This window comes from Serinus canaria, chromosome 5 (genome assembly GCF_022539315.1).
Source record: "Serinus canaria isolate serCan28SL12 chromosome 5, serCan2020, whole genome shotgun sequence".
NCBI lineage: Eukaryota > Metazoa > Chordata > Aves > Passeriformes > Fringillidae > Serinus > Serinus canaria.
Window position 1 is genome coordinate 59748294 of NC_066319.1, and position 27135 is coordinate 59775428.

Sequence of the window (27135 nt, forward strand, 5' to 3'; positions counted from 1 at the left end):
CCAAGCCTGGATCTCTGTGGAACCCCCTCTGCTTTCCACCTAAAATGTGGGGAGAGCAGAAGAGGCAGCCTGTGCTCCAGCAGAGCTGCTGCTCTTTGGCTCAGGGCTGTGTGGATGTGGATAAAGCTGGGGAAGGAATAAAGGAAGCTCCAGGGCTGGAGTGCCAGTCCTGGGAAGGACAAAGCACAGCCCCTGGCCAGAGGTGTCTCTTGGGACGCTGGTTTGAGCACACTGCACCTCACAGGATGGAGACAGAATCATGGCAGAGCCTCCCTGAGCTGGGAGGGCTCCCCAGGGGTCACAGAGTGACCAGCCCAGCTCCTGGCACTGCCCAGACCCCCAAAACCCCCCCGGGCATCCCTGGCAGCGCTGTCCAAACCTCCCTGCAGCTCTGGCAGCTTCAGGGCTGTGCCCATTCCCTGGGCAGTGCCAGCACCCTCAGGAGGAAGAACCTTTCCCTGATTTCCACCTGAACCTCCCCTGGCACAGCTCCAGCTGTTCCCTTGGGCTGCAACCAGAGAAACACCAGAGGATAAAATAAACCCCCTGTGCCACCCCAGCTCAGCCCTCAGAGCCCATCCCAGAGCTCCCAGAGCAATCAGCTGTGCCAGGTCCTGGCAGGGCACAGGGGACCACAGGGCCACACCTGGAGCTGGCTGGGTCACCCTGGGAGCCATCCCAGCACAGAAAGTTCTCTTTTTATTATTATTTTTAATTTATTTCAACAGAGTAGTGCTTGGTTACAGTTTAGTGAAGAACAAATAGGTACATTCATTGGCCACAGCTCCTGGGGCAGCAGCTGCTGCCCACCTGCAAAGCCAGAACACTGTTAAACCATACCAAAAAAAAAACAAAAACCAAAAAACAAAACAACCCCACAAAAAAAAAAAAAAAAAAAGAAAGTTTAATGAAAGGCAACTATGCATTAAAAAAGTCCTTGTAACTTCTGAGCTATAAATGACTTCAGTAAAACACAGGACCAGCCCCAGCAGGAGCTGTCAGTCCGGAGAGAGGAGGAAAACCCAAACTTGGCCACTCGCTCAGGGGCCCATCAGCAACGAGGCTCACTGCCCTGACCTGCCCTCCCAAAAATCCAGGAAGATCATAGTGTGGGTGTGTGCTTCAGTGCAAGAGGAACAATGAGCCTGTAGCCCTTGGATTTTGTAGGTTTTTTTTAATTATTCTTTTTTTTTTAGTTTTTTTTCTTTTTTTTTTTTTTTTTTTTTTGCACTACACTCCTTTCCCTCCAAAGTAAAACTTAAAGTGCTCCTAGTGCTTTGGAATTTAAGCAAGAACAGGGGCCACGAGTGTCACTTGCTGTCTTTGGAGACTTATGGGAGCAGAAGGAAGGGTGACAGTGCCTGGCCCTTCACCAGCTTTGCCATAAGCCAAGCAGGGATTGAGATGGAGCAACCTGTTCCTGCAGGAGACAGGGGAGCAGCTGGGGTGGAGCTCTGGGTCAGGGACTGGAGCAAGGGGGGTGCTGAGAGTTCCCATCTTTGCCTTCTCCAAAAAAGAAGCAGGACTCACTGCTTTTCTGGGCCAGCAGGAGGTGAGCAGGGAGAGCACAGGCCACACACAGGGACAGGGCAGTGGGACAAGTGACACCAAGCTCAGCACAGCCCCAGGGGTGAGGGGGCCAGGCTGGTGAGGATGCCCAGGGGCTGGGGTTGCTTTCACCACTGAGCTGCCCTGGGGTCCCCCCAGCTCCCAGCTGTTGTCCCAGCACAGCATTCCCTGTCCCCCAGCGTCACACTGGGGCCGGAGCAGCACGAGCCAGGTTCAAAGCAGTCCCAGGGTGAATTTGCCCCATGGTCAGAGCAGCTCCCTCCCTGCACCAGTGCCTTTATCCAAAGCTGCTCTGCTCATCCCCACAGCTGGCTCAGGGACAAGCCAGGAGTAACACCAAGCCTCATCTCCAAAGAGCCCAGGCTAGGTCACTAGCCCTTGGCTAGTGTGGTTAAGGAAAGACAGAGGGACCTGTCCCAGCCTGACCCAGCACTCCCAGCTCTGGGAGGCCCCAGGTCCACAGGGAGGGCAGAGTAAGGAGCCCAAGGATCAGAGCCCTGTGGTTTCTGCCCCTTCCTTCAGCAACAGCAACGTTCCACAGGCAGCCACACACGCCCTGCACCTCAGTGGGGACCCAGCAGTTCACATTCACTTCAGGTTAAAACTCTTGGTTATCTGCTAAATGCAATTTAATACTGAGAGGGACGAGGGGAGCCCCACTGTGGGCAAGGAGGAGGGGGAGCAGGGCTGCTCCCAGCACCCAGGGGGTGCAGCAGCCCTGGATTCACACACATTCCTGCACACACACTCCTGCTGAGCCAGCTCCAGCCTCTCCCTGCAGGGAAAAGCCAGCCCTGTCCCTCTGCCTTGGGCCAGCGGGGTCATCACGAGGCCAGCAGGAACAGTGACCTCCCTCAGGCTCAGGTAGGACAGGGCAGCAGCCAGGTGGGACCAGCAGGCAGGGCAAGACCCCCTGAGCCCCAGGGCCTCACCCAGCCCTGCCAGGTGGGAATATGGCACAGTAAACTCCAGCATCCAGTACCAGGGGCCCTGCCCAGACAGAGCTCCCCACTCCCAGGGAGGCAGGATGCAGAGTCCTTCAGGGAACACGTCTTTGCAGAAGACGGTGCCTCTCCCAGCTCTGGGTGTGCAATAAAACAGTAACTAGAACAGTCTCAGGCCAAGCACGGCCCGAGCGAGATTCGTTCCTTCCAAGTGTGCAGATAAAAGTGCAAATATGCATTTGATGTTTCTTTTCTAGTGAGGAAGCTCTGGTGCATTTAGCTGCCAACATCTTGAAGACCAGACCAAGAAAAAAAAAAAAAAAGCTTCCAGAGAGTTCAGCTTCACTTTGCTACATGGTACCTTAAAGTCACAGTTCTCTGACTGAACTGCCTGCAGCCCTGGGCTCGGTCCCACAGCTGCGGCAGGTAGTGGAATGTTTGTGTCATGAGTTAGATGCTTCGGGGGGAGAGGAGGAAGAGAGGAAAAACCAGGTTACAATCCTATACACGAGTGCCACTCTGGGAAGAGAGGGAGCCTCCTCAGTTCTGTGGGGCAGGGTGGGAGCTGTGCTGGTGCTGGTTGATCTCCGAGCCGCCGGCGGCGCAGAGCAAGGGCGCGCTGTCCGCGGCGCTGCCGCTGTCGGGGCCGGCCAGGGAACCGTAGCAGCCCGAGCACTGAGGGGTGGCCAAGCTGCAGAAGAGACAGAAAAACAGACTGAGAGGTGGCCAAGCTGCAGGAGAGGCAGAAATAAACCAGGCATGGAGTTTTTCGGGATGAATAATTTGGCTTCTCCAGACTTCTGCTCCCAGCACTGGTCAGGGGGTTGACGTTTGAAGGTGCAATATCTGCAAGGAACTTAGCTTTGATGAGACAGCTACAAGGAGAAGAGCACCAGGCCCTGCTGGTCAGGAGGAGCCAGAAACTCTGAACTGCTCTCTACACCCCTGGGCAGCAAGTGAGGTGGGGTAGACAGGTAGAAGAATTATAAAAGAAAGGCCTTATGAAATCAAATTGCCAAAGCTGGCCTGTCATTTCTTCTAAGTGCAGCTAACAAGCAATTTGCAAGTTGCCATGTGAAGCTATTTTGAGAATCAAGTTCTTTTGACACAACAATCTATTCTGAGGATGAAAAACAAATGCACCTGTGAAAACAATAAGATTTGTCCCATGAGAATCCACAAAGGAAAAATGTAAACATATGTAGAGAGAGAAAACTTGATAGACATTTACAGCAGCCCTTACTGACCAGTGAACTGAATTTCACTGCATTGCTGACAAAATAGGTTTAACACATTGCTGGTATTTCCTACAAACATGAGCTTTGTGAATAAAGAACTGGCTTTCTGCATGAAGAAAATGGAGTCTTGGCTGATTTATTCCAACATATGGTGACCCCAAAGATGTGACAGATGCGAGATGAACAGCCTGTTGCAAAAAAAGGTGATATGAGCCAAGCTGACCCCAGGACCGGGAAGCAAGACAGGATTTAAAGATGGAATATACAAAGTCATGAAAGGAGGATGGAGCTGGCCATGAGTATGGCCAAGGCAGGAGCAAACAGCAGCGAGATGAGACACAGCACATGGACACAACCACTGGCAGCACTGCTGGCTGCAGGATCAGCAGGAAAAGAAATTCAAGCAATGAATTTCCAAAGTAGCAAAAAGCTACGGCTACTACCAGCCAACAGGATCGGCAGGGAACAAGCAAAGAGAAGAGGCAGCCAGTGAAGGGGAACCCGGGCAGTGAGTGCAGACTGCAGAGGGCGTGGAACACACAGAAACGAACACAACTCCTGGGAGAAAGGGTGAGAAAAAAACTGCGAGTGGCAGAACGAAAACGTGGTCTCCAAACGTCGGGAGAGACACGGCCCGAAGAAAGTCACAGAAGGTGAGGCAGCCTAAGAGCTGCCAGAGAGAAGGGCTCAGCAAATTGTGGGGACAGCAGTCTCAAGAACCACGGTGAGTGAACAGTCAACTGCTGAGGTGTGGGGAAACGAGTCACAGAATGGAACTGTGATGTGGAAACGGTGAGGAAATGTACACGTCATGGAAAGAAAGGCAAACTGTGAGTTAGAAGAGGCAAAATATATTGAGAAAAGGAGAAAGTATGGCAAGTATATGGTGATAGCTTTCTTACGGTGTTGTGTGGTCCAGGGGCTGGTCCCTGATTAGGTAAATGCATTTAGCAGAGCCTGTGCCTGCACTCTGGTTCTGGGACAGTGCCTGTGTGTGTCCCTGCCTGCAGATGCTCGGAAGCACGTGGCCCCTGTGTCAGTCATTTCCCTTCTATCCCAGAGCTGGAGACAGCAGTAGGGGCAGCAAGAGTCAAACCATGTGGAGAAACAAATGAAGAACCAGGAGCCCAGAACCAGAACTTGGTTGTGTGCTCAAGCAAAATTACCTCTGTCATGGTTAAGTTACCCCCGAGATGGTGCAGACAGGCAGCCATCTGAGCAGGTCTCATCCTCCAGCAGAACTCAAACTGCAGGACCAGTGGGTCCAGACAGTATTTTTGTAGCAAAGCTTCTTTCCAGACACAGTGGATCCACCTGGGCTGGGCCCCTCGGTCAGCAGTCCCCCGCAGAACTCACAGACTCCAAAACAGAGGAGGAGAGCTGGGGGTGTTTGGTGCCTTTCAAGAGTTTTCCACCTTTGTCTTTTAGTATTTTTCCCCTTGGTGTGCAGTTTTTAGGGTTTGTTTTTGATTGCTTTTTTCTCCTCCTCTTTCTCAACCACAAGTGTTTAGTGGGGAGAACAGAGGTGAAGCAATGCAGGATGGTGCCACAGAGTTATCCCTTCCCTAGCTGGCAGAGGCACAGGGCAGCTCAGCCCTCCTGCCCCTTTTCTGGGGCAGTGCCTGCCCATTACTTGAGCTCAGCTGATCTATATTTAATTGCTGTTCATTTAAGAGACCTGTTGTAGATATGGGGCAGTGTGGCAGGCATCCTCCTGCCCCACTGCACCTCTGTTCTTTTGGGGTTTTTTTTTTGGTTTTTATATAAAACAATGTCTAAGGGGCTTACTAGAAAGTGACTCTATAAGGTATTCTTGAAATCTATATTCATGCACATGCAAAATCCAGACAATGAAGAAGTCAGAGCTGTTGCCAGATCCATTCTCTCTGCAGATTTTCTCTGTGATCTTTCACCTGGGGACAGCTACAGCAGCCCTTGGCACTTTAGGTCTTTGTAGGTCTTTTTGTTCACCACGTTCCCACTGGAATCCTCATAGTCCTCCTCTGTGTCAGGCTGCCACCTCTCTGAAGCCTTCTGCTGTTTCAGCTTTGCCCACAGTGACACTGCATCCTCAATCTGTGGGATGTTGGCAAAGTGTGCAGTGCTGGGAATGCCCAGGCACCACATTCCATGGGCGTGTCTCCAGTCTGCAAAGTGCCTCTGGAACACCCTGGGCCCTCGGTAGGTGTAGTTACCACAAATCTCACAACTGCAGCTGATGTTCAGACCATGGAGTTTATACAACCAGTATGGCATGGGCTTCCCATCCCAATCAAGAGGCAGATCTTTAGGGTTATAAATTATTTCATTTTCTTCATCTTCACTCTCACTGATCTGTTCTGACTCCTCCTCTTCTTTCTCCTCCCCTGTCCGTGCCTGCTTACGCTGCACGTTCTCGTGGGTAAGGTGTCTTTGTTCTCCAAGAACTTCCACATACCCATAAATCTGAGCTTCCAGGAATGCAAGATCTTTATTTCTTTCAGTGTCTCTCATGCTTCCTTTTGTCTTTGGATTCTTAGCAAACAAGGAAGGATCAAGTGCTTCCAGGGATTTGCCTTTAGTGCTAAAAAGCCTCTGAGCACGCTCCTCCAGAGTCCCACCACACTTCAGCCCCAAAGCCAGCAAAGCTGATTTTAACCTGTCCAGTCCCAGGGAGGCCAGTTCCTCCCAGGAGGAGAAGGCTGAGAGGTCCAGGTGAGCACCAGCATGGGTGAGGGCACTGCTGGTCTCTTTTGGCCAGCCTGGGAATGTGCCATTCTCCCACTTCTTCTCAAACTCTGTCTGAATTTTCCCAAAAAGTTCATTCTGGTCCAGTAATGGTTTCACTCGATCTGTGTAACCCTGCAGGTACCCAAGGAGCATCTCAAGATACCTCTTAATTCAGCATTTTTTCTCTCCTTGGGAATACTGAATAGTTGGTCAAATGTGGATAAGTAAGTGATATAATCCAATTTCTGTGATGATTTCAGATTAATGTACTTGAGGTAACAATCATGCAAATCCAAGTATCGCCCATACCATTCCTCATCTGTGAACTCCACCAGATTCTGAGCTTCTTCACTTGGGTTGCCTCTGGCCTTCATCAGCTCCTCAAACTCCACTGATATAGGAACACAGATCTCATTTGGGTGCTTCTGGTGAAACTCCTTAATTTGCTTCAGTCTGTTGTAAAACTCCACAAATTCATTTGGCCTGGAAATGGCACTGAGCTCCTCCTCATGCAGGCCATCCTTGTCATCATACAGGTCCCACAGTTTGCTGCTCACTTCCATGTACCTGTCCTGCATGGCTCAGGTGCAGTGGTCCGAGTTGATCTGGTTGTGGAGCGTGGACTTCTTGGTGAGCATCTCCTTCACCATCATGTCCATGAGCTGCTCCCACTCCTCATGGAGCTGCTGCTGCTGCTGCTCCAGGATTGTCTCCATCCCGCTCACAGTGCCTGCAGCTCTCCTCTTCTCCCAAGATTATTGGCAGCAATTACTTTCTGAACCAAGTCCTATAACCTTGAATTCTATCTGCAGCAGCTCCTAAAAGTTTAGAAATAATTAGCTCACAAATAAAGTGTTACTGCTGAAGCAGATAAAGTCAGAATATAACCTGACACCCTGTGGGTCAGGGTGTTGGTAGCTGTCCGAGTAAATGGTGGCTGCAGTCCTCCTGGAGTGACAAAGGTGGCTCTGTTGAAGGGGTGATCCTGAAGAAGGCTGTAATTGTCCTCTGAAGGTCCAATGGTGTCTGGTCTTCCTCTGGGAATCCAGTGGAAAAGGCTGCTATGGTGTTCCCAGGCTCAGATTATATCCAGGTAGGAATGCTTTGGCTCCTCCCCCTGAGCTGAGCATCTCCCAATGGGATGATGGAATTTTATCAGCCATGCAGGGACACCATTAAGAGAAGATATCTCCTGGGGGGATGATCCATTGTGGAAGAGATAAAAGAAAACTGCCCCACCTGGTTCTGACAGCTGGCCCATTAAGAGAAGCTATTTCCCTGGAGTTTTGAGGGATGAGTCATGGAAGAGATAACACTCCCCCACCTGGTTTAAACCAATGGTGATAGAACACATCTGGTTACATCTTGCATTGCAATCTAAGAGTTAAATATTACCTTTCTATGCTGTAAGATATAAAGCTGTTTTCTTTTAAGAGATAAGATGATTCTGACAAAACCAGCTGTGATGAAACCCTGACAAACACCTGTTTGTGGATAAAGATGATACAGTGTGTACACCCTGGATTTTGTGAAGATTCTATTGCTCTTTACAATCTCTGCTGTTTTATCTTCCATAGATAACACAAAATAGTCAGTGAAGATTCTCCATTATGGCTGTTGTTGACTGTAAGCTGTTTTAGTACTTTCCTTTGTTTCATTTTGCTGTCACAGATACATGGCTGTTTAGAAAGGTGTTATCTCAACTTCCTGAGAGGGTTACCACTGATTAATTATATGATGTGAATTTACTGATTTTATAATAGGCATCATTCATAAGATAATACTGTATTTATAGCCAGCTTCTTATATGCTTTAACATCTCTTTGTGCAATTACCTAAAAGACTCATGTGGTTTCAGGATCCTTCTTTTTTGTTCTCTAGTTACTTATGCATCTCTTGGACCAGCTGAGCTCTCTGGCTGTCCCTGCACTGGCTCTATGGTTTGACCCAATGCTGTCACATAATTAAGTATTTTTCAGAGTTCCAAGAAAAGATATTTGAGCTTTGTTGAAAGCCTCCTCTGAACTGCTGGTCTTGTGGTTTTCCCAGTTATTACAGAAGCACTCCAGAAGTTTGCTGTGTTTGAAGCATCTCTGTCCTGAAGGAAACTTTGGAGGGATCCAACTACTAGATGGTTTGATTAGTCTTTAACCCCAAGGCCTTTAGTCATAGCTGCTATTCTTAAGAGCCTTGTTTTAAAATGTGTTTAGGGAATTCCCTCCCAGATGGAGCCTGGGCTGTGGCCAGGCCTCAGCTCTACCTGGAAGTAGAATTTGTCAATAAATCCAATGTTTTCTGCATCAAAACTAGATTCAGGTCACTTTGACTTGGCAATTTGACCCTTTATATGTGACAGCTGAACCTATCTTTAGAGTGAGCTTGGGAATTATTACCTGGAAATAATTATCCAAGCCCTCACTAAATTGAGGTTTGTCAGCTGTTCACAGACTCTGGGATGATGGTACAGTATTTCAGAGGTTCCTAATTACCTAATTTCATATGTATTATTAATTATGTGTATTAGCTGAAGTAGTCTTAATTGTTGTAGCTGGCTTATTCCTGATCACCGCCAGTTTCTTGTTCACTACATGTATTGTTTTGCCTTGATGTTTCCTCATGCTCGTAACCAAAGACATGTATCTCATAAAAAAAAAAAGGCAGGAGAATTTAGTGCCTTAAGAACATCCAAATAATGTAATATGTACATTAGAAACTTAGACAAAGAATTTTGAATAAAGCAATATTTGCATTAGAAATTTGGTAAAAAGATCATCAAATCTAAATCCCAGTTGAGTGTGCCTCAATTAGCAAAGCCTAATTGATTCATTGACTTCAAGAGAGGGCGTGCTTGTGTTTTACCAGCAGCAGGTTCTAAGAGGTCACCTGTTTGTTCAATCAATCACCCATCACCTCTGGGAAAATGAGGCCCAGTGGAAAGAGAAACAACCTCATCACCCTGCAGCCCTCGTGGCCAGAACAGGAACAGAAGCAGGACTGCCAAGGCTTAGCTGTGTCTGCAAACTACAGAGGCAATTTGCCAACAAAAGCCTCATGTCATCATCACAGTATAGTGTTCCTGCTAACCTTCTTCAGCTACTCCCTGTTCCAGGATCCAGGAGGACATTCAGTGGTGGCCAAGATCAACATTTCCAGCTAATGGACTTTCTCCTGAGTCTCAACTATTTGACTTTAAAACAATGGTCATTTATCTCCATTTCCCTAAGAGGCATTGGACATTATTCTTTTGTTTCCTCATGCTGAGAAGTCCTGTGTCAATGACTTGATAGAATTTGATAAGCTTTGTTGATTGTAATCAGTCTTTCATCCCATATCTAATAGATAACAAGTGATAACCTTAATGAGATAATACCCTATCAAGTGCAAGCTGTTTTAAGATCAGAACAGAGCCTTTTCTAAATTAATGAAAAGGGTGAGATGCTGTAGACAGGTAGAAGAATTATAAAAGAAAGGCCTTATGAAATCAAATTGCCAAAACTGGCCTGTCATTTCTTCTAAGTGCAGCTAACAAGTAATTTGCAAGTTGCCATGTGAAGCTATTTTGAGAATCAGAAGCTCCTTTAACACAACAGTCTATTCTGAGGGTGAAAAACAAATGCACCTGTGTAAATAATAAGATTTGTCCCATGAGAATCCACAAAGGAAAAATGTAAATATACATAGAGAGAGAAAAATTGATAGACATATACAACAGCCCTAACTGACCAGAGAACTGAATTTCACTGAATTGCTGACAAATTAGGTTTAACACAGTGCTGGTATTTCCTACAAACATGAGCTTGGTGAATAAAAAATTGGCTTTCTGCATAAAGGAAATGGAGTCTCAGCTGATTTATTCCAACAGTAAGGGACTTGGAAGTAAAGTGGAAAGTAAGTAAAGTGTTCCAGGCCAGGCTGGACAGGGCTTGAAGCAGCCTGGGATAGTGCAAAGTGTCCCTGCCCATGGCAGGGGTGGAACAAGATGGGCTTTAAGGTTCCTTCCAGCCCAAACCATTCCCTGGAGACAGGTGACAAGGGCTGCCAGGATGCCTTGTAAGAGTTCTGCTGGGGATACCTGACCATTGTCCCCCACACCAGCACTTCCTGCAGAGCTTTGTCCCCACTCCCTTCCACAACTGCACCAGCTCTCACTCCCCAGTGGAGAAACCCCTCTGGAGATCATTTCAGAGCCCTCTGAAATGGATCCCAGCCCTCCTGGATGAGGTCTCCTGTCTGCAATCACCACCTGTGAGCACCTTCCACCTCTCTTTATTGGGCAGAAGTGACCAACACAAACAGCTCCTTGTGAGCTGCACGAGGGAACAAAAGCTCTGTCAGAGGCTCCCTGCCCCATCTACCTCACCCACAGTGCCTCTTCCACCAAAGCTTTTCCTAGGAGCAGAAGCCAGGAGCTCTGGTGCTGCCCCAGAGGCAGCAGAGCAGCAGCACAACCCTTCCTTACCCTCCTTCCCTGGCCCCGAGCCGTGACAAGTCATCGTCGCTGTCGTAGCGCCTGGGATTGTCAAAGAAATAGGCCCTGGAGCTGTAGCTGTGGCTGTTGACCATCCCTGCTGGAGTCTGCCAAGGAGAAAGGAGTTAGGCCAGAAGCAAAACATTCCCAAAAAGTCATCCCAGGCATCCTCCCAACACAGGGGGACTTGCTCAGGCCTACCAGGTTCTGGCTCAGTCTCTGAGCGCGGAAGAACAGCACCACAAAAGTGGTTGGCACCAGCTCCCAGAGGAACAGGACCACTCCAAACACCACGTACTCCTCACTGCTCACCTCCACGTGCACCTGTGGGCACAAGGCAGAGAGGTCTGTGTCATCCCAGCCATCCACAGAGCTCCCAAAAGCTGGAACTGGGAGTGCAGAGAAACCTTTCCAAAGGCAGGAGTCCCCAGAGCAGCACAGTGACCTTCACCTGGCTGTTGCTGCTGGCTGGGTGAGCTGGTTCTGCTCACAGGGTGCCAACCAGGGTACTGGGAGCTCCTGCCCACAGCAGAGACTCTCCCTCACACACAGCCATGCCCAATTAAGCATTGCTGTTCTGCTCTAGTTGAGTTGTCCCTCCTCTCCCTCAAAAAGAATAGTTGGCAGGCTGAAAGGGAAGAGCACAACGGGGAATCCTTCCTGAAGAAGTGGCTGGGGAGAGGAGGACTCAGGTTTGCTGGGTGCAGAGAGAAAGCAGAACAGAAAGGCAGCTCATGTGGGGGGTTCAGCTACCCAGACACTCCCCAGAGCCCCCTGTTCATCCTCACAGGATGAGGAGTGACTGCATCTCACTCCACTGGCTCTGGATTTGGGGGTCACACACTCACCTTGTCTGAAAGGTTGTCCCAGCCATAGTTAAAAGGACCAGGAACATTGTCTGGAGATATGGCCACAGCTACCAGGTTATAGCAAGCCCTTGAGGAATACAGGAGGGCCACTACAGATCCCACCAGAATAGCCTGGCAGACAGATGTTCCCTAGGACAGGAAGAAATAAAAAGAGTTTTAATAGAGAGCTGTGATGTTCTTCCCTGTTCCCTTAAATGCATGAGCAGCTGTGCAGGCAAGAATGACCCAGAACATTTGTATGTTGTTGCTAAAATATTCAGAGCTGGGTAAGAGCTTTCTCATGTGATGAGTTCATTGCAGGAGCCACACAGCCAGAGCTGCCTGGGAGCAGGGAAGGATCTGAGGCACTGGAGTGTCTCTGGCAGGACTCTGTCAGTCAGCTCCAAACTGGGGGTCCAGGGAGATGCTGTTCCAGCCCTTGCTTTCCTCTGGGAATATCCATGAGGCCAACAACCCACCAGCAGGAAAATCAACTTCTGCTTCACAGCCCAGACCCTGCAGAGGTGTTCACCCAGCCCTTCCACTTGCAGCCACCCAGCACCCCAACACTGCTCACAGTGTTTGTCTGGAAGGAAGCTCAATATTTGGGGTGGGCAGAAAGACCCAGAGCTTGAACCCCAGCACCTGAAGGGAGCCCACAGGAAAGATGGAGAGAGACCATTGACAGTGGCCTGGAGGGACAGGACAAGGGAATGGCTTCAAACAGACAGAGGGCAGGGTGGGATGGGATATTGGGAGTAAATTCTTGGCTGTGAGGGGGCTGAGGCACTGGCACAGGGTACCCAGAGCAGCTGTGGCTGCCCCTGGATCCCTGGAAGTGTCCAAGGCCAGGCTGGATGGGCTTGGAGCAGCCTGATCTATTTAAAGGTAACCCATGGCAGGGGGTTGGAACTGGAAGGGATTTAAGATCCCTTCCAACTGAAACCATTCAGGAATGCTGAGACAAACCAGGTTTTGTTAAATCCATCCATGAATCCCTTTAATGGCTGCTGGGAGGCACCAAGTCACAGTGAAGGGCAAACACCCTTCAGCACCTGAGCTGTCTTTGTGTTTAAGCAGAGAATCTGCTGGGGAAGTTCATCCCAGTGATCTGCTCCACATCCCAGCTCTATTTTCCTGGATATGGTACTCAGAACAGTGTCTTGAGAGTCAGCAGGAGAGAGGTGCCAAGAGACAAGTGACAGCCCTGAAGCCCAGCACACATCCTGCTGCCACTGGAAGCTGAGCCTGTGGTGCTCAGGCCAGCACAATGAGGCACAAAGGCTGCTGAAAAAAACATCCAGCTCACAAGGACCCCAGGACAGGAGCTGGCTGCACTCCAGCCACCTTCCCACAGCTCCAACATTCCCACCTTCAGTGTGGAGGCAGCAGCCTCCAGCCCTGCTGTGTGCCTTTGAGTTCAGGGACAGGACAACCTTCTGGGGCACCTGTGTAACATTTCTGCTCATTCCCAGCCTGTTTCTGCAGCAATTTCCCACACACAACATCAGAGGATGCCCCCAAGGCAGGGGAGGGAGGCAGAGACCTTCAGCAGACAGGCAGGGTGAGTATCCAAGTGGAGAGCAGAGGTTTCCCTGGAGCAGGTTGCACACAGCCCAGGGGCAGCCTCGGGCATGCGAGGAGAGGAACTTCCTGCACTGGGGGAACTGGGTGAGTTAATGAGTGTCCAGAGCCAGTCAGAGCTGGATACCAGGCCCAGGCCAGCAGGGATGTGAGCAGCTTCTCTGCTCCTGCCTCACTGCAGAGCTGGATACAACCTGCAGCCACTGGACAGCTGTCACAGGAGCCAGGCAGGACACCAGACCCAGCCCACACCCCCTGGATTCCAGGAAGCCACCAATGCCCTCTACTGCTTAAGGAGCCAGACATCTCCTAGAGAAAGCCTCAACTTCAGCTGGCTGTGCTCCGATTTTTCCTCTAGATGTTTCCAGGCACTCAGGTGGACACTGATTGCAGCCTCCTGCCACAGTGCTGGTGGCTTTTCCACTTTCCTATCTGCTGGAAAAGAGCTGTGTGTGTTCAGACCCTCACCTGTTGCTCCAGACTGCAAGGCAAGATGTATTCTATTCCCATCTGTATGGCAATTCTCCTTATCTCTCTCCCTGAGTGATCACAATCACCCCTCCCTGGCAGGGGACACCTGCTGATAACAGGCTATTGAGTGTCCCTGCATGGCTGATAAGAACTGTAACATCCCATTGTGAGATGTGAGCCCAGAGGGAGGAGCCAAGCATTCCTACCCAGATATAATCTGGAGATTCTGACACACCAGCACAGGTTCCCACTGGATTCCCCAGAGGAACAGCAGCTGCTTCTACTTCCATGGATCTGCACAGGAAGAATACACCCTTTTCTACAGGACCCCCTGCTCCAACAGAACCACCCCTGACACTCCAGGAGGACTGCAGCCACTCTTCCAACTGGACTGCTACCAACACCCTGACCAACAGGGTGTCAGGTTGAGTTCTGACTCTGTCAGGGTTGTTCTAGTGCATTGCACTGTTTTATTTTATCCTTTAATTTTTTTTCCCTTCCTTATTAAAGAACTGCTATTCCTGCTCCCGTATTTTTTGCCTGAGAGCCCCTTAATTTTAAATTCATAGCAATTGGGAGGGGTGGGGAGGGTTTGCATTCTCCACTTCAGGGGAGGCTCCTGCCTTCTTTAGCAGGCACCTGGCTTTCCAAACCAAGACACCTGTCCTGCTTTGGGACAGGCCCTACAGCAACTTCTCCTCCCATTCCAAAATGCTCATCTCATCCTACCCAAGCAGAATCCAGCTAAAGCTGGATTTCTGGGGGATCCCCTCTGCAGGGAATCATGACACACCTGCTACAGGTAAAACACACAGCATAAACTGCATCTGCTTCTCTGAGAGAACCCTCCCTTCAAGGCAAACCTGGGATTTTCTGTGCCTGAAAAGCAGAAGCAGCTCATAAATCTGTTATGCCAAAGCTGCAGACAAAGTATTCCCCTAAAACATGCAGGAAACATCACTCCCACAGCAGGAGCATGCACCTTGTTGAAAGGGAGGAATCCAAGAGTTGCCACCTCAACTGAAAGGAGAATTTGAGCAAAAGCAGCTGAGGTGCCACCAGGCCAGCGCTGCCCTGAGTGAGCACACCCAGATGCAGCTGAGCAGTCCCAGAGGGAATTCCCAAGGCATTTACCCACCTTGGACTCGAGGTAGACATTGGCTGAAGACATCTTTCCCAGTTTGCACATGCAGCAGGCCAGGGAGATGGCACAGAGGATGAAGAGGCTGTCATTGACCAGAGCCCGGGCCAGGACCGTCCACCTGAGCTGCTTCTCCGGGACCTCGCCGTGGATCAGCATTGCACAGGTTAAATTCACAACCAGGAACAGGAGGCTGGTGAGGATGGAGCCCAGGTACAACAGGACCCTGGAGACACGGTCAGGGGGGGAAATGGTCAGTGACACAAGCCCAGGTTCATGCTGCACCTCCCTCCTGTCTCAGCAGAGCCTCCCAGGGCTCTGCTTGCTGGGAAGCTCAGGCATTCCAGCAAATTTCAGGGGTTGTATTGGCAGCCCAAGGCTGCAGAGGATTTGTTGGAGCTGCTCTCATAACACATGAGCAGCGTAAGCAGTCATGAGTTACAAGACTCATCTTCTGACAGTCAGGTTCTTATCTTGCAGATTTTAAGTGTTGCTCCAGCTCTGCATTAACTCCAGTCAATAAGCCATGAGTCATCACAACCACTGCAACTCCTTTCTTGAGAGCCACTGGAGCTTGCATTTTCCACCATGGGTTTTTCCCTGGGAAGCACCTGGGCTGCACAAAGCTGGGGTTCACCCATGGCTCAAGCCTTGTTCTGCAGATCTTTCCTGGGCTGGGACAGCTCAGAGGGACCCTAAGAGTCCACCCAGGGGAACTGGAGTGCTTGAGCTCCTCCTGCACCCCTGAAGCTCCCAGTCCTGCTCCAAGGTGCAACTCTGCCCCTTTCTCAGAGCACAGTATGGAATTAGTGCTCTGTTCAGCTTGTGGGGCCTGACCCTCCCCTTCCCAGCCAGTTCCCCTGGGACCAGCTTTGAAGGGGAAGGTCAGGACAGCAGCACTTACTTGTACTTGTTGAATTCAGCTGCACATTTCACTTTGAATATGACCTGGAGGAAAGATTTGCACAGGGTTACTTTAGGTTTCCTTTCAACTTCATCAAGAGATAAACAGGGAAATCAGAATCCAGCTGGACATCTCTAAGGAATCTGGATTATTTATCAGCACCAACTCCTGCTCTGGACCCAAAAGAATGCTACTTTCTCCATGTACAAGCCCAGCCCAAATACAGGTTCCCAACAGCCATAAACATATTTAACACCCCATATGTGACAAGCACTTTAACACCACACCTTGAAGACTTCAAGAAAAGAAGGGAGTTTAGCACTTCAAAGTCCTTCAAAAATACATCTCCTTTTCCCAATGTTTTGGGCTATTTTAGGACCTCAACCATGCTGGATTTCCATGTGAGAGGAGCAGGGACAGTTTAGGAAGGTGCAGATACTCCCAAGTCACAGCTCAGATGTGAATTCCTGCTGCAAAGGCACAGGGAACCAGTGCTCAACACTGCTCAGGAACTGGATTATGGTTGTGTCCAGGTCCAGACCCCACCAGGAAGGATCCCAGAGCTGGGGTCCCATTCAGCCACAGGCAAAGCTCATGTCCTGATTGGACACTTTCAAGGAACTTGGGAAGAGGCACAGACACATCCAGAGTGATCCCACCTGCACTTGTGAGATCACTGCACAGCTGTGGAGGTTCAGTTTCCCTTCTCCCACAAGGAACCTTTCCTGTCAGCAGTAAAGGATCACTCATCTCCTCCCAGGCATCCTCAGGCAGCTTTTATCCTGGTGGGATTCCCTAGCTCTTGCTTCCAAGTCAGCACTGAGGTAGAAATGGCACATGAGCTTCAGGAATCAGGCTGCTGCCAAAGGGTTTTCCAGAGCCATTTCAGGATCTGAGGGCTGTCTGAGCCACTGCAGGGCTTCCAAGCATTTCAAAGGACATTGGACAGCTTCAGTGATTCTCTTCCAAGAGCCACTTCTACTGCCTGGCTCCTCTTCCCAAGGCTGAGAGAGGATGAGTTTAACTTAGTGAGGAATGAGACATGGTTCTTCAGCAGAGGGAGGTATCCAGCCCCAGGAAACTTCTCTGTCCCCTTGTCCTGGCACACAGAAGTACAGGAGTGTGGCACAATCCACTCCGAGCCCTAAAACTCATCTCAGCTACAAGAAACTGAGCCTTGGGAAGGGCCAGTGGTGACTCCAAAACAGAAATATCCCTGAATCCTCCCTTGTTTGCTGTGGGTGACATTCAGGCACTTTGGGAGTGTCATGGAATCACTGAATCACTGAGGCTGGAAAAGCCCTCCAAGGTCATCAAGTCCAACCATTAACCCAGGAGCACCACATTCACCACTAAACCATGCCCAGAAGTGCCACATCCACGAGGTTTTTTGAACACTTCCAGGCCTGGGGACTCCACCACTGCCCTGAACAGCCTGTTCCAACACCTCACCACCCTTTCAGTGAAGAATTTTTTCCTAACATCCAGTTAGAATCTAAATATTCCCTGGCACATCTTGAGGATGATTCCTCTTGTCCTGTCAAAACAGGCAGTGGTCAAGACATCCAGCTGGGAAACTCCTGGTTCAGCAGCCATTCCAGGAGCATGGAAATCCACTGAGCAATCTGCACTCCTGCTGTAACCTCAGCCTCTGAACTGCTCTGCAGAGTCCCTGGCTTGTATTCCAGCTGGGAATGTCGTGTTCTCAGCTCAGAACAGCCCCTCAGCTGAGCAGGGAAGTGCCCCTGGCTCACAGGAAGATGCTGTTTTGGGCAGGACACTCTTCCCAAAGCCTCCCCTGCAGCCCCAGGGATGAAGGCACACAAAGCTGAGTCAGGGTTAAGAGTGCAACAGCAATTTGAGCCTCACGCTTGGCATGCTGCCATGGAAAGCAGAGGGAGACCACAGCTCCAGCCTTGCACTTTTATTAGCCCCTGGATAGTTATAGGAATAACTTCAGGAAAGGAACAGCCACCTCTGCTTTGGTGGTTTTGGTTATTAAGGCTGATAAGTTATCTGAAGGTTGCTTTTCCTTCCCAGGGACTGGGTCAGGAGGTGCCACCAGCAGAGTGCACAGGGTGTCTCTGGGTTCTTATCCTTGAGATGAGCTCTGAGCCTCCTGCACGAGGCTCTGCTGCTCCCAGAGCCCAAGGACAGCTCAGGCAAAGGGTTCTGCTGTGAAAAATTCAGCACAGAGAGCTCAGGAGCAATCCTGTTCTTCAGAAACACAGGAAAAACAGACCCCTGTGCTTCAGCAGGTGCATTAGGCCAAGCTGTGAGCAGCAATCCCTGCAAACTGAACAGTTCCTTCAAATCTGAGCTGAGCCCAGCTCCAGAAATCAAGCATGAAAAGAGAGAACAAGGGTCTCAGCAGCACAGAGCAGCAGGAGAGGCAACATTTACTCTGAACAAATCTTTCACAGCAGTTTGGAACACTCAGGTGCCTTTCCAGAGCCAGGGATCCCCCAAGAACTCCACATCAGCCAGAAGGTGAGGCTGAAAGGAGCTACAGATCCCAAAGCCCTCCGTGATACTGGAGGCTTTTGGGTGGGTTTATTCCATAAAAGTGATTTCCTTGCTCACATCACAGCCCAGAGAGCCCCTAGGGTGTGTTCGAGAGACACTCACCCTTAGAAGATGCACTGGAGGTGTCACAGCTTCTAAGAGAAGAAAAGTGACACGTCCCAGATCCCACAGATGAACCCAAGGACCACTCCCAGTGCCTGCACAAGGCAGGACCTTAAACCTTAAACCTTACAGTGAGGCACTTAGGCTGGACCAAAACCAAGCCACTTTTCAGCAGATCTGAAAGATCCAGGAACTTGTTGCTGTCCACTGGAATCAAATCCTTTTTTTGCTTCATAAATACAACATGAATTTGGGCTCTGCAGACACAAGACACAACCATGCCCTGCCCCAACACAGCTCAGCTGCAGGAGCATCTCCAGACAGATCCCTCTCCTCACCACACAAGATAATGGGAGCACAGCACAGACTATTTTGGGGTCACACCTTGTACCAAGTGTGCAAAGCCCAGCTTCAATCCACAGAGGAAAAGCTGGAACAGTCCATGAGGATCTCTCACCATCCTCATATTAGTGTTGAGATCATTCCATGCCATCCTGAACAGGGGCTGCAATTCTGCATGTTCCCTCTTTTCCCAGAATAGCTGGTCCCCAGCAGGGCCACCTGTTCATCTGGAAAACATGGGAACCATCAGCTATGGGATGGAGCAGTTTGGAGTTTCAGAGATCCCTCACCAGCTGTCCCTCTGAGGCACAGGGCACTGCCAGGTGTCTGCTGCACAGAGAAGGTGAAAGAGGCAACTGAAGGATGGAGGTTTTCCCAGTTTTCCATCTGAGAAGGCAGGAAGATCCAGGACAGTACAGACAAACATCTCCCAGGCTGGATGCTCTCTCCACGCCTGTCTGCAGTGCAATTAGAGCAGGAAGGGATGAAAGGAGCTGATGTCATCTCCTCACAGGGAGCACTTAGAGCAGCCCAGGCAGGTGAAGGGCTCTGGCCACACCACCAGCCCCACCAGGCCAGCATTCCTTGCTCATCCCTGCTGATTCCCAGGACAAGCAGGGGTGCAAAGGGCTCAAGAAGGTCTTTCAGATCAAGGCTGTTGTGGCTTCATTTCACAGAATCATTTGGGTTGGAGAAGACCTCCAAGGCCATCAGGTCCAAGCTGTGGCTGATTCCCACCTTGTCACAAGCCCAGAGTACTGAGTGCCACCTCCAGGGATGGGAACTCCAGACCTCCCTGGCAGCTCCTTCCAATGCCTCACAACCATTTCCATGGAGAAATTTTCCCAAATTTCCCATTTAAACATCCCCTGGCAGGGGTTGAGGCCATTTCCTCTTGTCCCCTTGGGAACAGAGCTCAAGCCCCCCTGGCTGTCCCCTCCTGTCAGGGAATTGTGCAGAGCCACAAGGTCCCTCCTGAGCCTCCTTTTCTCCAGGCCAAATACCCTGAGCTCCTTCCATGCATTTCCATTTCCGTGGACCATGCTCCTGACAAAGACCTTGGGAAAGGTGCCATTGTTCAAGCAGCACAGGAGCTATTCCAAAGGCAAAGGAACATCCTAGGTTGGACATCAGAGCTCTTGAGGCAAGACTGGGAGTGGATCTGAGGAATTCTGACCTGATGGACTCTGAACTCCAGATTGCCAGGAAAGGATTCCTTCTGGTACAAGCTGAAGTAGAAAGGAAGAGATGCTCCCAAGCTAAAGGGATGTTCCTGGTGGAAAAAGCATCCCAAGGGAGCCTACAAGAGAGCTGGAGAGGACAAAAGCATGAAATGAAAGGACACATGGAATGGCTTCCCACTGCCAGAGGGCAGGGATGGATGGGATATTGGGAAGGAATTCTTCCCTGGGAGGGTGGGGAGGCCCTGGCACAGGGTGCCCAGAGAAGCTGTGGCTGCCCTGGATCCCTAGAAGTGCCCAAGGCCAGGCTGGACAGGGCTTTGAGCATCCTGGAATAGTGGAAGTGTCCCTGGATGAGCTTTAAGGTCCCTTCCAATCCAAAATATTTCTGGGACTCTATGAAAAATAAATACACATTCCACACTGATACTGTCAGGTCTCTGCATTCCCTCAGGAATCTCAGGGGCCAAGATGGGACAGGAAGAGGACAACCCATCTCCACAGAAAGGAGGAACACCAGGCAGTTTAGCAAATTTGAATTTCAGCCCCAAAACAGCCTGGAGTGTTAAGTAATGCCAGTTCTCCACAGGTATCTGTTTCCTGGAGCTTCTTCCCCACCACCTTTCCATCCTCAGCCTCTATGCTGCATGAGAAGCTCTGTAAATCAAGCAAGAGCAGCTCAAATATCAGCACAGACCATTTTCTAGCCCAGATGCCATTTCTCCAGCATCTCCACAAAGGAGGCTCTGTGTACAGGGACAATGAGCCAGGCCCTCAGCACAGCATCAGCCCCTGCTTTTATCTGAGGACATCTCAGCTCAGGATGCCACTCCCAGGGCAGCAGAAGCTCAGTGTCCTTCCACAGGCTGTTGCCAAGTGGCTCTTAAAAACTGGGAATGGATAGGCACATTCTGCTGGAGTGACACCACTGAACACACCAGACACCTCTAGATCATGGGAGCCAGAAAAATTCCAGGCTTCCCGTTTTTTTTCTCCAAACTTCTGGAGCTTCACCACTGAGATCTCCCAAAAACCCCACGGAGTGCTGGACACCTTTCCTGGTTGTTCCAGGGAAGTGTCAGGCCCTCCCTGGAGCTGAGCAAGCAGACCCATTTTTATAAGTCACTTTATCCTTCCCCACTCCAGATTCAGAGCTCTTATTTCCTCAGACAGGATTTCCCTTGGCTCTAGGTCTTCAAGGAGAAAGAAGTGGGATACATGCAGAGTTCACTGAAAAACAGATATCGTGGGAGGAGGAGAAGCCTGGGAATCTATTTGGATTTACTTTAAGAGGACCTTTAAACAAGCCAGCAGAGAAGCAAATCTGCTGTCAAATCCAGTGACCTAGAGGAAAACAGAAATCCAGCCACTCTGTGGAGCAGAGCACAGAATCCCTGCCTTTCAAGGGACACCAACCCCTCCTGCCTGGAGCAACTGGGAGGTCAGGCTCCCTTAAGCAGACAAGATGGATTTGTGCACTCTATGCACCGTTTGTTATTCCACTGCCACTCCATCAACAACATCTTTTGCAACAGGCAGCTCACCCCCAAAGCCTCCAGGTGTTTCCTGGGGGGGAAGAGAAGGGGGAAAAGAACCAGAACAGCAGAACAACCCCAGTGCTCCAAGTGTCATGTGAATGTTGGTGTCCTGGGGAAAATGAAATCATAACTCCCGTGGGTGACACATCGGAGAGATTTCTGTGCGCTAGCCATTCCTTTGTGAGGCTGGGGAACAGCTGAGAGCTGCAGAGCAAAGAATCCCAACAACAACAACAAAGCTGGAAGGAAAAAGTGGTGACTTGTTTCATAAATAGGCAGCGAACCGGGAGGCAGGCGAGCAAAGGGCTGCTCAAGAGAAACTGGAGCAGAAACAAAATATTCAGAAGGATGGAGAGGGGAGAGCCAGGGCTTTGGGAGATAAAGGCAAGTGGAAGGACTAAGGAAAGGAGGCTAAAAATCACCACACGAGTGATGGGAAACCCAGAAAAGCAGGGACACAGCTCGGTGACAATAACAAGCGGCTCCGCACTGTCCCAGCAGCGATGCTGGCGCTGGGAAGGGGCCCCCCTCGGCTGCCCCGAGCTGTTGTGTGAGGGATCTCGGGGTTTTTTTGTCTGACAAGCTGCGGAACAACAAGCCCGGTTCGCAGCGGAGCGATGGAGGGAAGGAGGGAGCGCAGCAACAATAGCAGAAGAGGCTCTGGCTGGTGACGTAATGGTTGGCATCACTCCAGGCCAGAGCAGCCCCTGCTGCTGCCACTTTCTGGTCCCCTTTGCAGAAGGGGAATCAATTAAAAACCACCAAAAAAGATGCAAAACAGTCCCTCAAGTGACGCCCCCCCCCCCCCCCAACACACAAACACCCAGCGGTGGGTCTGGGTTGCAAAGAGGAAAAGCCCAGCTGGGAGCAGGGCATCTCCCTGCACCCCCAAATCCCAAATTCAGGACATGGGGCTGTCCCCTTCATGCGGGGTCTGCAGTCAGGGTACAGCCCTGCACCCCAAAGCCCTGGTGCTATGATTCTGGGCACACTTTTAGCTCACACCATCCCCCCCAAATCCCACCCCGCCCCCCCAAGCGTGGATTCAGGGCACAATCCCTGTGCTTCTCCCCAAGCCTGCATTCAGGGCACAATCCCTGTGCCTCCCCTCGCCGAGCTTGGATTCAGGGCACAACCCCTGCATCCCCCCCAGGCTGTCCCAAAGTCTGGACCGAGGGCTGGATTCAGGGCACAACCCCCGTGCCTCCTTCCCAGCCGGGATTGAGGGCACAGCCCCGCATCCCCTCAGGCTGCCCCGAAGGATCAGCCCCCCAGCATCGCCCCCACCCTCACCTGGGCGCTCACATCCCCATCCCACCCCAAAGCCCCGGCTCCAACTTTGGAGAGGCGGCTGAAGAGGAGCTTCCAGCCCCGGTGTCCCGCAGGGTGGAGGTTTGGGAAAGAGAATTTTGGAGGGGTTTCGCCCAGAACGCAAAACTTACCTCGGCGAAATAGAGGTTGAGGAGGCAGAGGCTGGAGAAGAGGAGGCAGCCGGGCAGGCAGTACAGGAGCCAGTGGGCGAAGGGCTGCTGGAGGCGGAGGGCCTGCAGGGAATTCTGCAGGTAGAAGGAGAACAGGGTGGTCCTGAGGGCTGCCCAGAGCAGGCAGAGGAAGAGGCAGAGCGTGTGGTAACTCAGCCGCCGCTCGCGGTAGTAGAGCAGCAGCCAGAGCTGCAGGTAGGCGAAGAGGAAGAGCGCGGCGTAGAGCGCCGTGTGGAGCACGGTGAGCCCCAGCTCCACGGCGTAGGGCACGGCCGCCCCCTCAGCGAGGGCCATGGGGCAGCGGGAGGCACCGACCCCCTCCCTGCCTTCCCTCAGCCCCGGCTGGACACCCCCATGCAACAAAGGGGAAACCCCCCCTTTTCCCCTTCTCCTTCTTCTCTTCTTCCTCCTCCTCCCGCCCGCCCGGCTGCACCGCCCGCCCGCCCGCCGCCAAACAACTCCGTGCCGGGGACAGCCGGCTGAGCCCGCTGATTTGAGGGGCGGCGGCGCGAGCTCCCCATTGGCCGCCTGTCGGCCACGCCTCTCGCCGCGCCCACCCGCCGCGCCCACTGGCCGGCGCCGCCTGTCAATCACCGGCGCGACGCCCCCGGCGCGGCGCCGCTTTGCTTGTTGGGTTGGCGGCGTCGCCCGCCCGCCGTCCCTCCTTCCCTGAGAGCCGGTGAGGGGTGAGAGGGAAGGGGAGAGGGGAGAGAGGAGAAAGGGATGAGAGAGGAAAAAGGGATGAGAAAGATGAGAGAGGGCGGCGAAGGGTTGAGCGGAGCCCGGAATGGAGCGCTGAGGGGCCTCACGGAGGAGCCGGGGGAATGAGGGCACCCCCGCAGGCAGAGTGGGGCTGCGGGAGCATCCCCGCTTTAGGCTCTGTGGGGATGTCCGGGTGTCGCTTACGGACCGGGAAAAAATCCTGTTACAGGCTGAGGATGTCCGGGTGTCGCTCAGGGACCGAGAACATCCCCGTTACAGGCTGAGGATGTCTGGATGTCGCTCACGGATCGGGAAAATCCCGTTACAGGCTGAGGATGTCCGGGTGTCGCTCACGGATCGGGAAAATCCCGTTACAGGCTGAGGATGTCCGGGTGTCGCTCACGGATCGGGAAAATCCCGTTACAGGCTGAGGATGTCCGGGTGTCGCTCACGGACCGGGAACATCCCCGTTACAGGCTGGGGATGTCCGGGTGTCGCTCACGGACAGTCTGTTCCTCCCGTGCAGGCGGCCATCCCTGTGGATGCAGGCGCAGCTCGGCTGCGAACAGCTCCCGGCTCGGGTGGAGCCCCTGGATACCGAGAGGCCTCGCTGGGCTCAGGGATCGCTTCCCCCGGCTGGCACGGACCTGCCCGCCCTGCTTTGAGCCCATCCCGGCTTTTCCAGCCGTGCAGCCGGGGCCGAGGAACAGCCGGGGCCGAAGGACGGGCGCTGCAGCGCGGAGCGGGGCTGAGGACATCGGCCTGAACGCTCGGGACACCAGGTAGGTGACAGCCCGAGCCGCCCGGAGCTTGCTCGGTGATGTGCGTCCAGTGCCGGCTGCTTTCCAGGGATTTCGAGGGCTGGTTCTCAAGGACAGCCTGAATGGGGCAGCAGCAGCAGCAGTGGGTGATGCTGGTTCCAGCAGGGAAGGAAGGGGTGGAATTCAGCAGGTGGAGATTCCTGCAGATGGTGATTCCAGCATGTGGTGATGCTGTCGGGGAAGTGGTGGATTCATTGTCGTCGGAAGTGTTCACAAAGCACCTGGGGACGTGGGTTTGTGGTGGGCTTGGCAATGCTGGGGGCATGGTTGGACTCTCAGAGCTTTTCTCCAGCCTGTGTGATTCCGTGCTGCAGGCTGTCTGCTGTGCACAGGAATCAAAGCCCTCCTCTCCTGCTGTGGGCAGAGGGAAAGGCTGCACTGTCCCTCCTCCAGGAATAGCAAGACCTAGGGAAGTTGGACCTGGAAATGAAAATGAAAGTGAAACTCTTCTGGAAGTAGTAGGATAAAGGGCAACATGGGAGCATCAAAAATCCAGGCAAAAAATCCAGCAAAAATTCAGGCAAAGCACACTGGGCAACAGGCTGGGATGTACTTGGATGTTCCCAGAAAAGGAACTCTGTGCTTCAAGATGCTCCCACAGCTGCCCTTGTAGGAGGTAGGGAGATGCAGTGAGTGCAAAGGGCCAGTGGTTATTTCAGTCCCATAATTGCAGGCTCATCCCAAAGCTCTGGAGAAGCATCTCACTGTTATTCCAACTCCAGATGCTGGGGAATTGCAGCTCTACCACTCTGCTCAAATCAGTTGTGTCCAAGAACTTTTCTTTGGAAAATTTGAAAGGATTTGGGTTGAGCTCTGTGCCAGCTAATTGTGTGATGATAATGAACCTTTGATAATTATCGTGGGGTTGTGATGAACTTGTTGGCTGTGTAGGAAAAGTTTGGAGCAAGGAAAGAACGTGGGTAGTGAAAAATATGAAAAGTCAATATAATTCCAGGCAAGGAATCATGGGTTGGATTGGAAGGGACCTTAAAACTCATCCAGTTCTACCCCTGCCATGGATGAGGGGTGACCTTCCTCCATCCCAGGATGCTCCAAGCCCCATCCAGCCTGGCCTTGGATTTGTAACAGAAATACTGAGACTGGTCTGAGTGAAGTGTGGAATCCTGGAATTCCAGAATGGTTTCATCCAGTTTCACCCTCTGCCATGGGCAGGGACACCTTCCACTGTCCCAGGCTGCTCCAAGCTCTGTCCAGCCTGGCCTTGGACACTTCCAAGGATCCAGTGGCAGCCACAGCTGCTCTGGGTACCCTGTGCCAGGGCTTCTCCACCCTCACAGCCAGGAATTCCTTCCCAATATCCCATCTAACCCTAGCCTCTGGCAGTGGGAAGCCATTTCCCCTTGGGGAATGTTGGACTCAATGATCTTGGAGGGCTTTCCCAACTTTAAGGATTCTGTAATTTTTCTGGATCACCTAAAGGAAACTTGTTTGCATGGACAAAAATAAGATGGACTTAGAGGAAGAGCTGTCAGTGTTCCTCTCTGCCTTGCATTTTGGAGCAGCAGCAGGAGGGATATTTGTGCTGGGACATCCAGGTGAGCTGGAGAGAGAACTTCAGCCTGTCCATCCTGCTGGAGCTAAGGGACTGAGTCAGTCCCACGTGGGTTTGGGGTCTGGTTTGTGCCTTCCCTGCCAGGAAATTTGGGAGAGCCGCTCCCTGGTTAAGTGCTGCCAGAAGGGCATGGAAGGCAGGTGAGAATCCTGCCAAAAATCTGTGCCAGCAGGGTGTGGGGTGAATGTCCTGCTGCAAAGAGAGCCCTGATTTGGGTCAATCAGCACAGGAGAGCTTGAAGTGACTCCATTTAGGAGCATCCTAAATGCTCCTGGTTTAGGAACATCTACCTAGGGAGTTAAAATTCACCAGCTGAGGCCTCTGCAGGCTGGGAGAGGATGGAATGGGATAAAACTAACAAGGGTGGTGTATTTCTGGGGAGACACTGGCACAGGACTCCGAGAGCAGCTGGGGCTGCCCCTGGATCCCTGGCAGTGCCCAAGGCCAGGCTGGATGGAGCTTGGAGCACCCTGGGATGGTGGAAGTTGTCCCTCCCATGGCAGGGGTTTGGAACTTTGCTTTTTAAGGTCCCTTCCAACCCAAACCATTCTGGGATTCTGTGATGATATTTGGACAAGACAAAGTGTAGATTTTATATCACTGGCACCAAAGCCCAGGCTGGTGGTGTTTCTGCTGAGTCCAAGGAAGCCCCTGGGTGGTGGAGGTGGCTCCAGCTGGCTGTGCAGGCCATAATTCCAGCAGGACAGCAGTTCTTCCCTGTCTTGTGACCCTTAAATCCCACCTCACAACACCCTTCTGCGGGATTATGTTTTTTTTCTGACTTAGAGATGTGGTAATTGAGAGGTGTTCTAAAAACTTTCATCTTATTTAAGTTATATGTGAAGGATAGGATAATACAGATGTTATAATTTATGTTATTATAATTAGAAGCTATTTCTTAATTATAAGTGGTTTTTAGCTTTTAGTTTTTGTTTTATTATGTTGTAAATGTTTTAAAGTAAATGATTTAAAATTACCCCTCGTGGGTCTTAC

The 27135-nt window shown here is 51.4% G+C and overlaps 3 protein-coding genes across 3 annotated transcripts in view; 1 reads left to right on the plus strand and 2 right to left on the minus strand.

Annotated features, from left to right (window-relative positions):
- Window positions 1-390: 390 nt before the first annotated feature.
- On the minus strand, window positions 391-23487 carry GPR137C (G protein-coupled receptor 137C). Its single transcript, XM_009102295.4, has 7 exons — window positions 23008-23487; window positions 15877-15920; window positions 14970-15198; window positions 11777-11926; window positions 11130-11252; window positions 10920-11035; window positions 391-3204 (listed from the first exon to the last, which is right to left on the minus strand). The coding sequence occupies exons 1-7, from the start codon at window positions 23338-23340 to the stop codon at window positions 3054-3056; spliced, it is 1146 nt and encodes a 381-aa protein (XP_009100543.1). The 5' UTR covers window positions 23341-23487; the 3' UTR covers window positions 391-3053.
- LOC115485477 (splicing factor 3A subunit 3-like) lies at window positions 3213-8796 on the minus strand. The gene is given in 2 exon segments (XM_050975696.1): window positions 3213-6630; window positions 6633-8796. Coding segments are annotated over 2 exon segments (1362 nt in total). The 5' UTR covers window positions 7039-8796; the 3' UTR covers window positions 3213-5674.
- Window positions 23488-23645: 158 nt separating the features above from the next.
- Window positions 23646-27135, plus strand: part of TXNDC16 (thioredoxin domain containing 16) — a 39288-nt gene continuing 35798 nt past the window's right edge. Inside the window, exons 1-2 of the mRNA XM_009101608.4 lie at window positions 23646-23725; window positions 24275-24530. The gene's annotated coding sequence lies outside the window, so the exon portion shown is untranslated. The remainder of the gene's footprint in view (window positions 23726-24274; window positions 24531-27135) is intronic.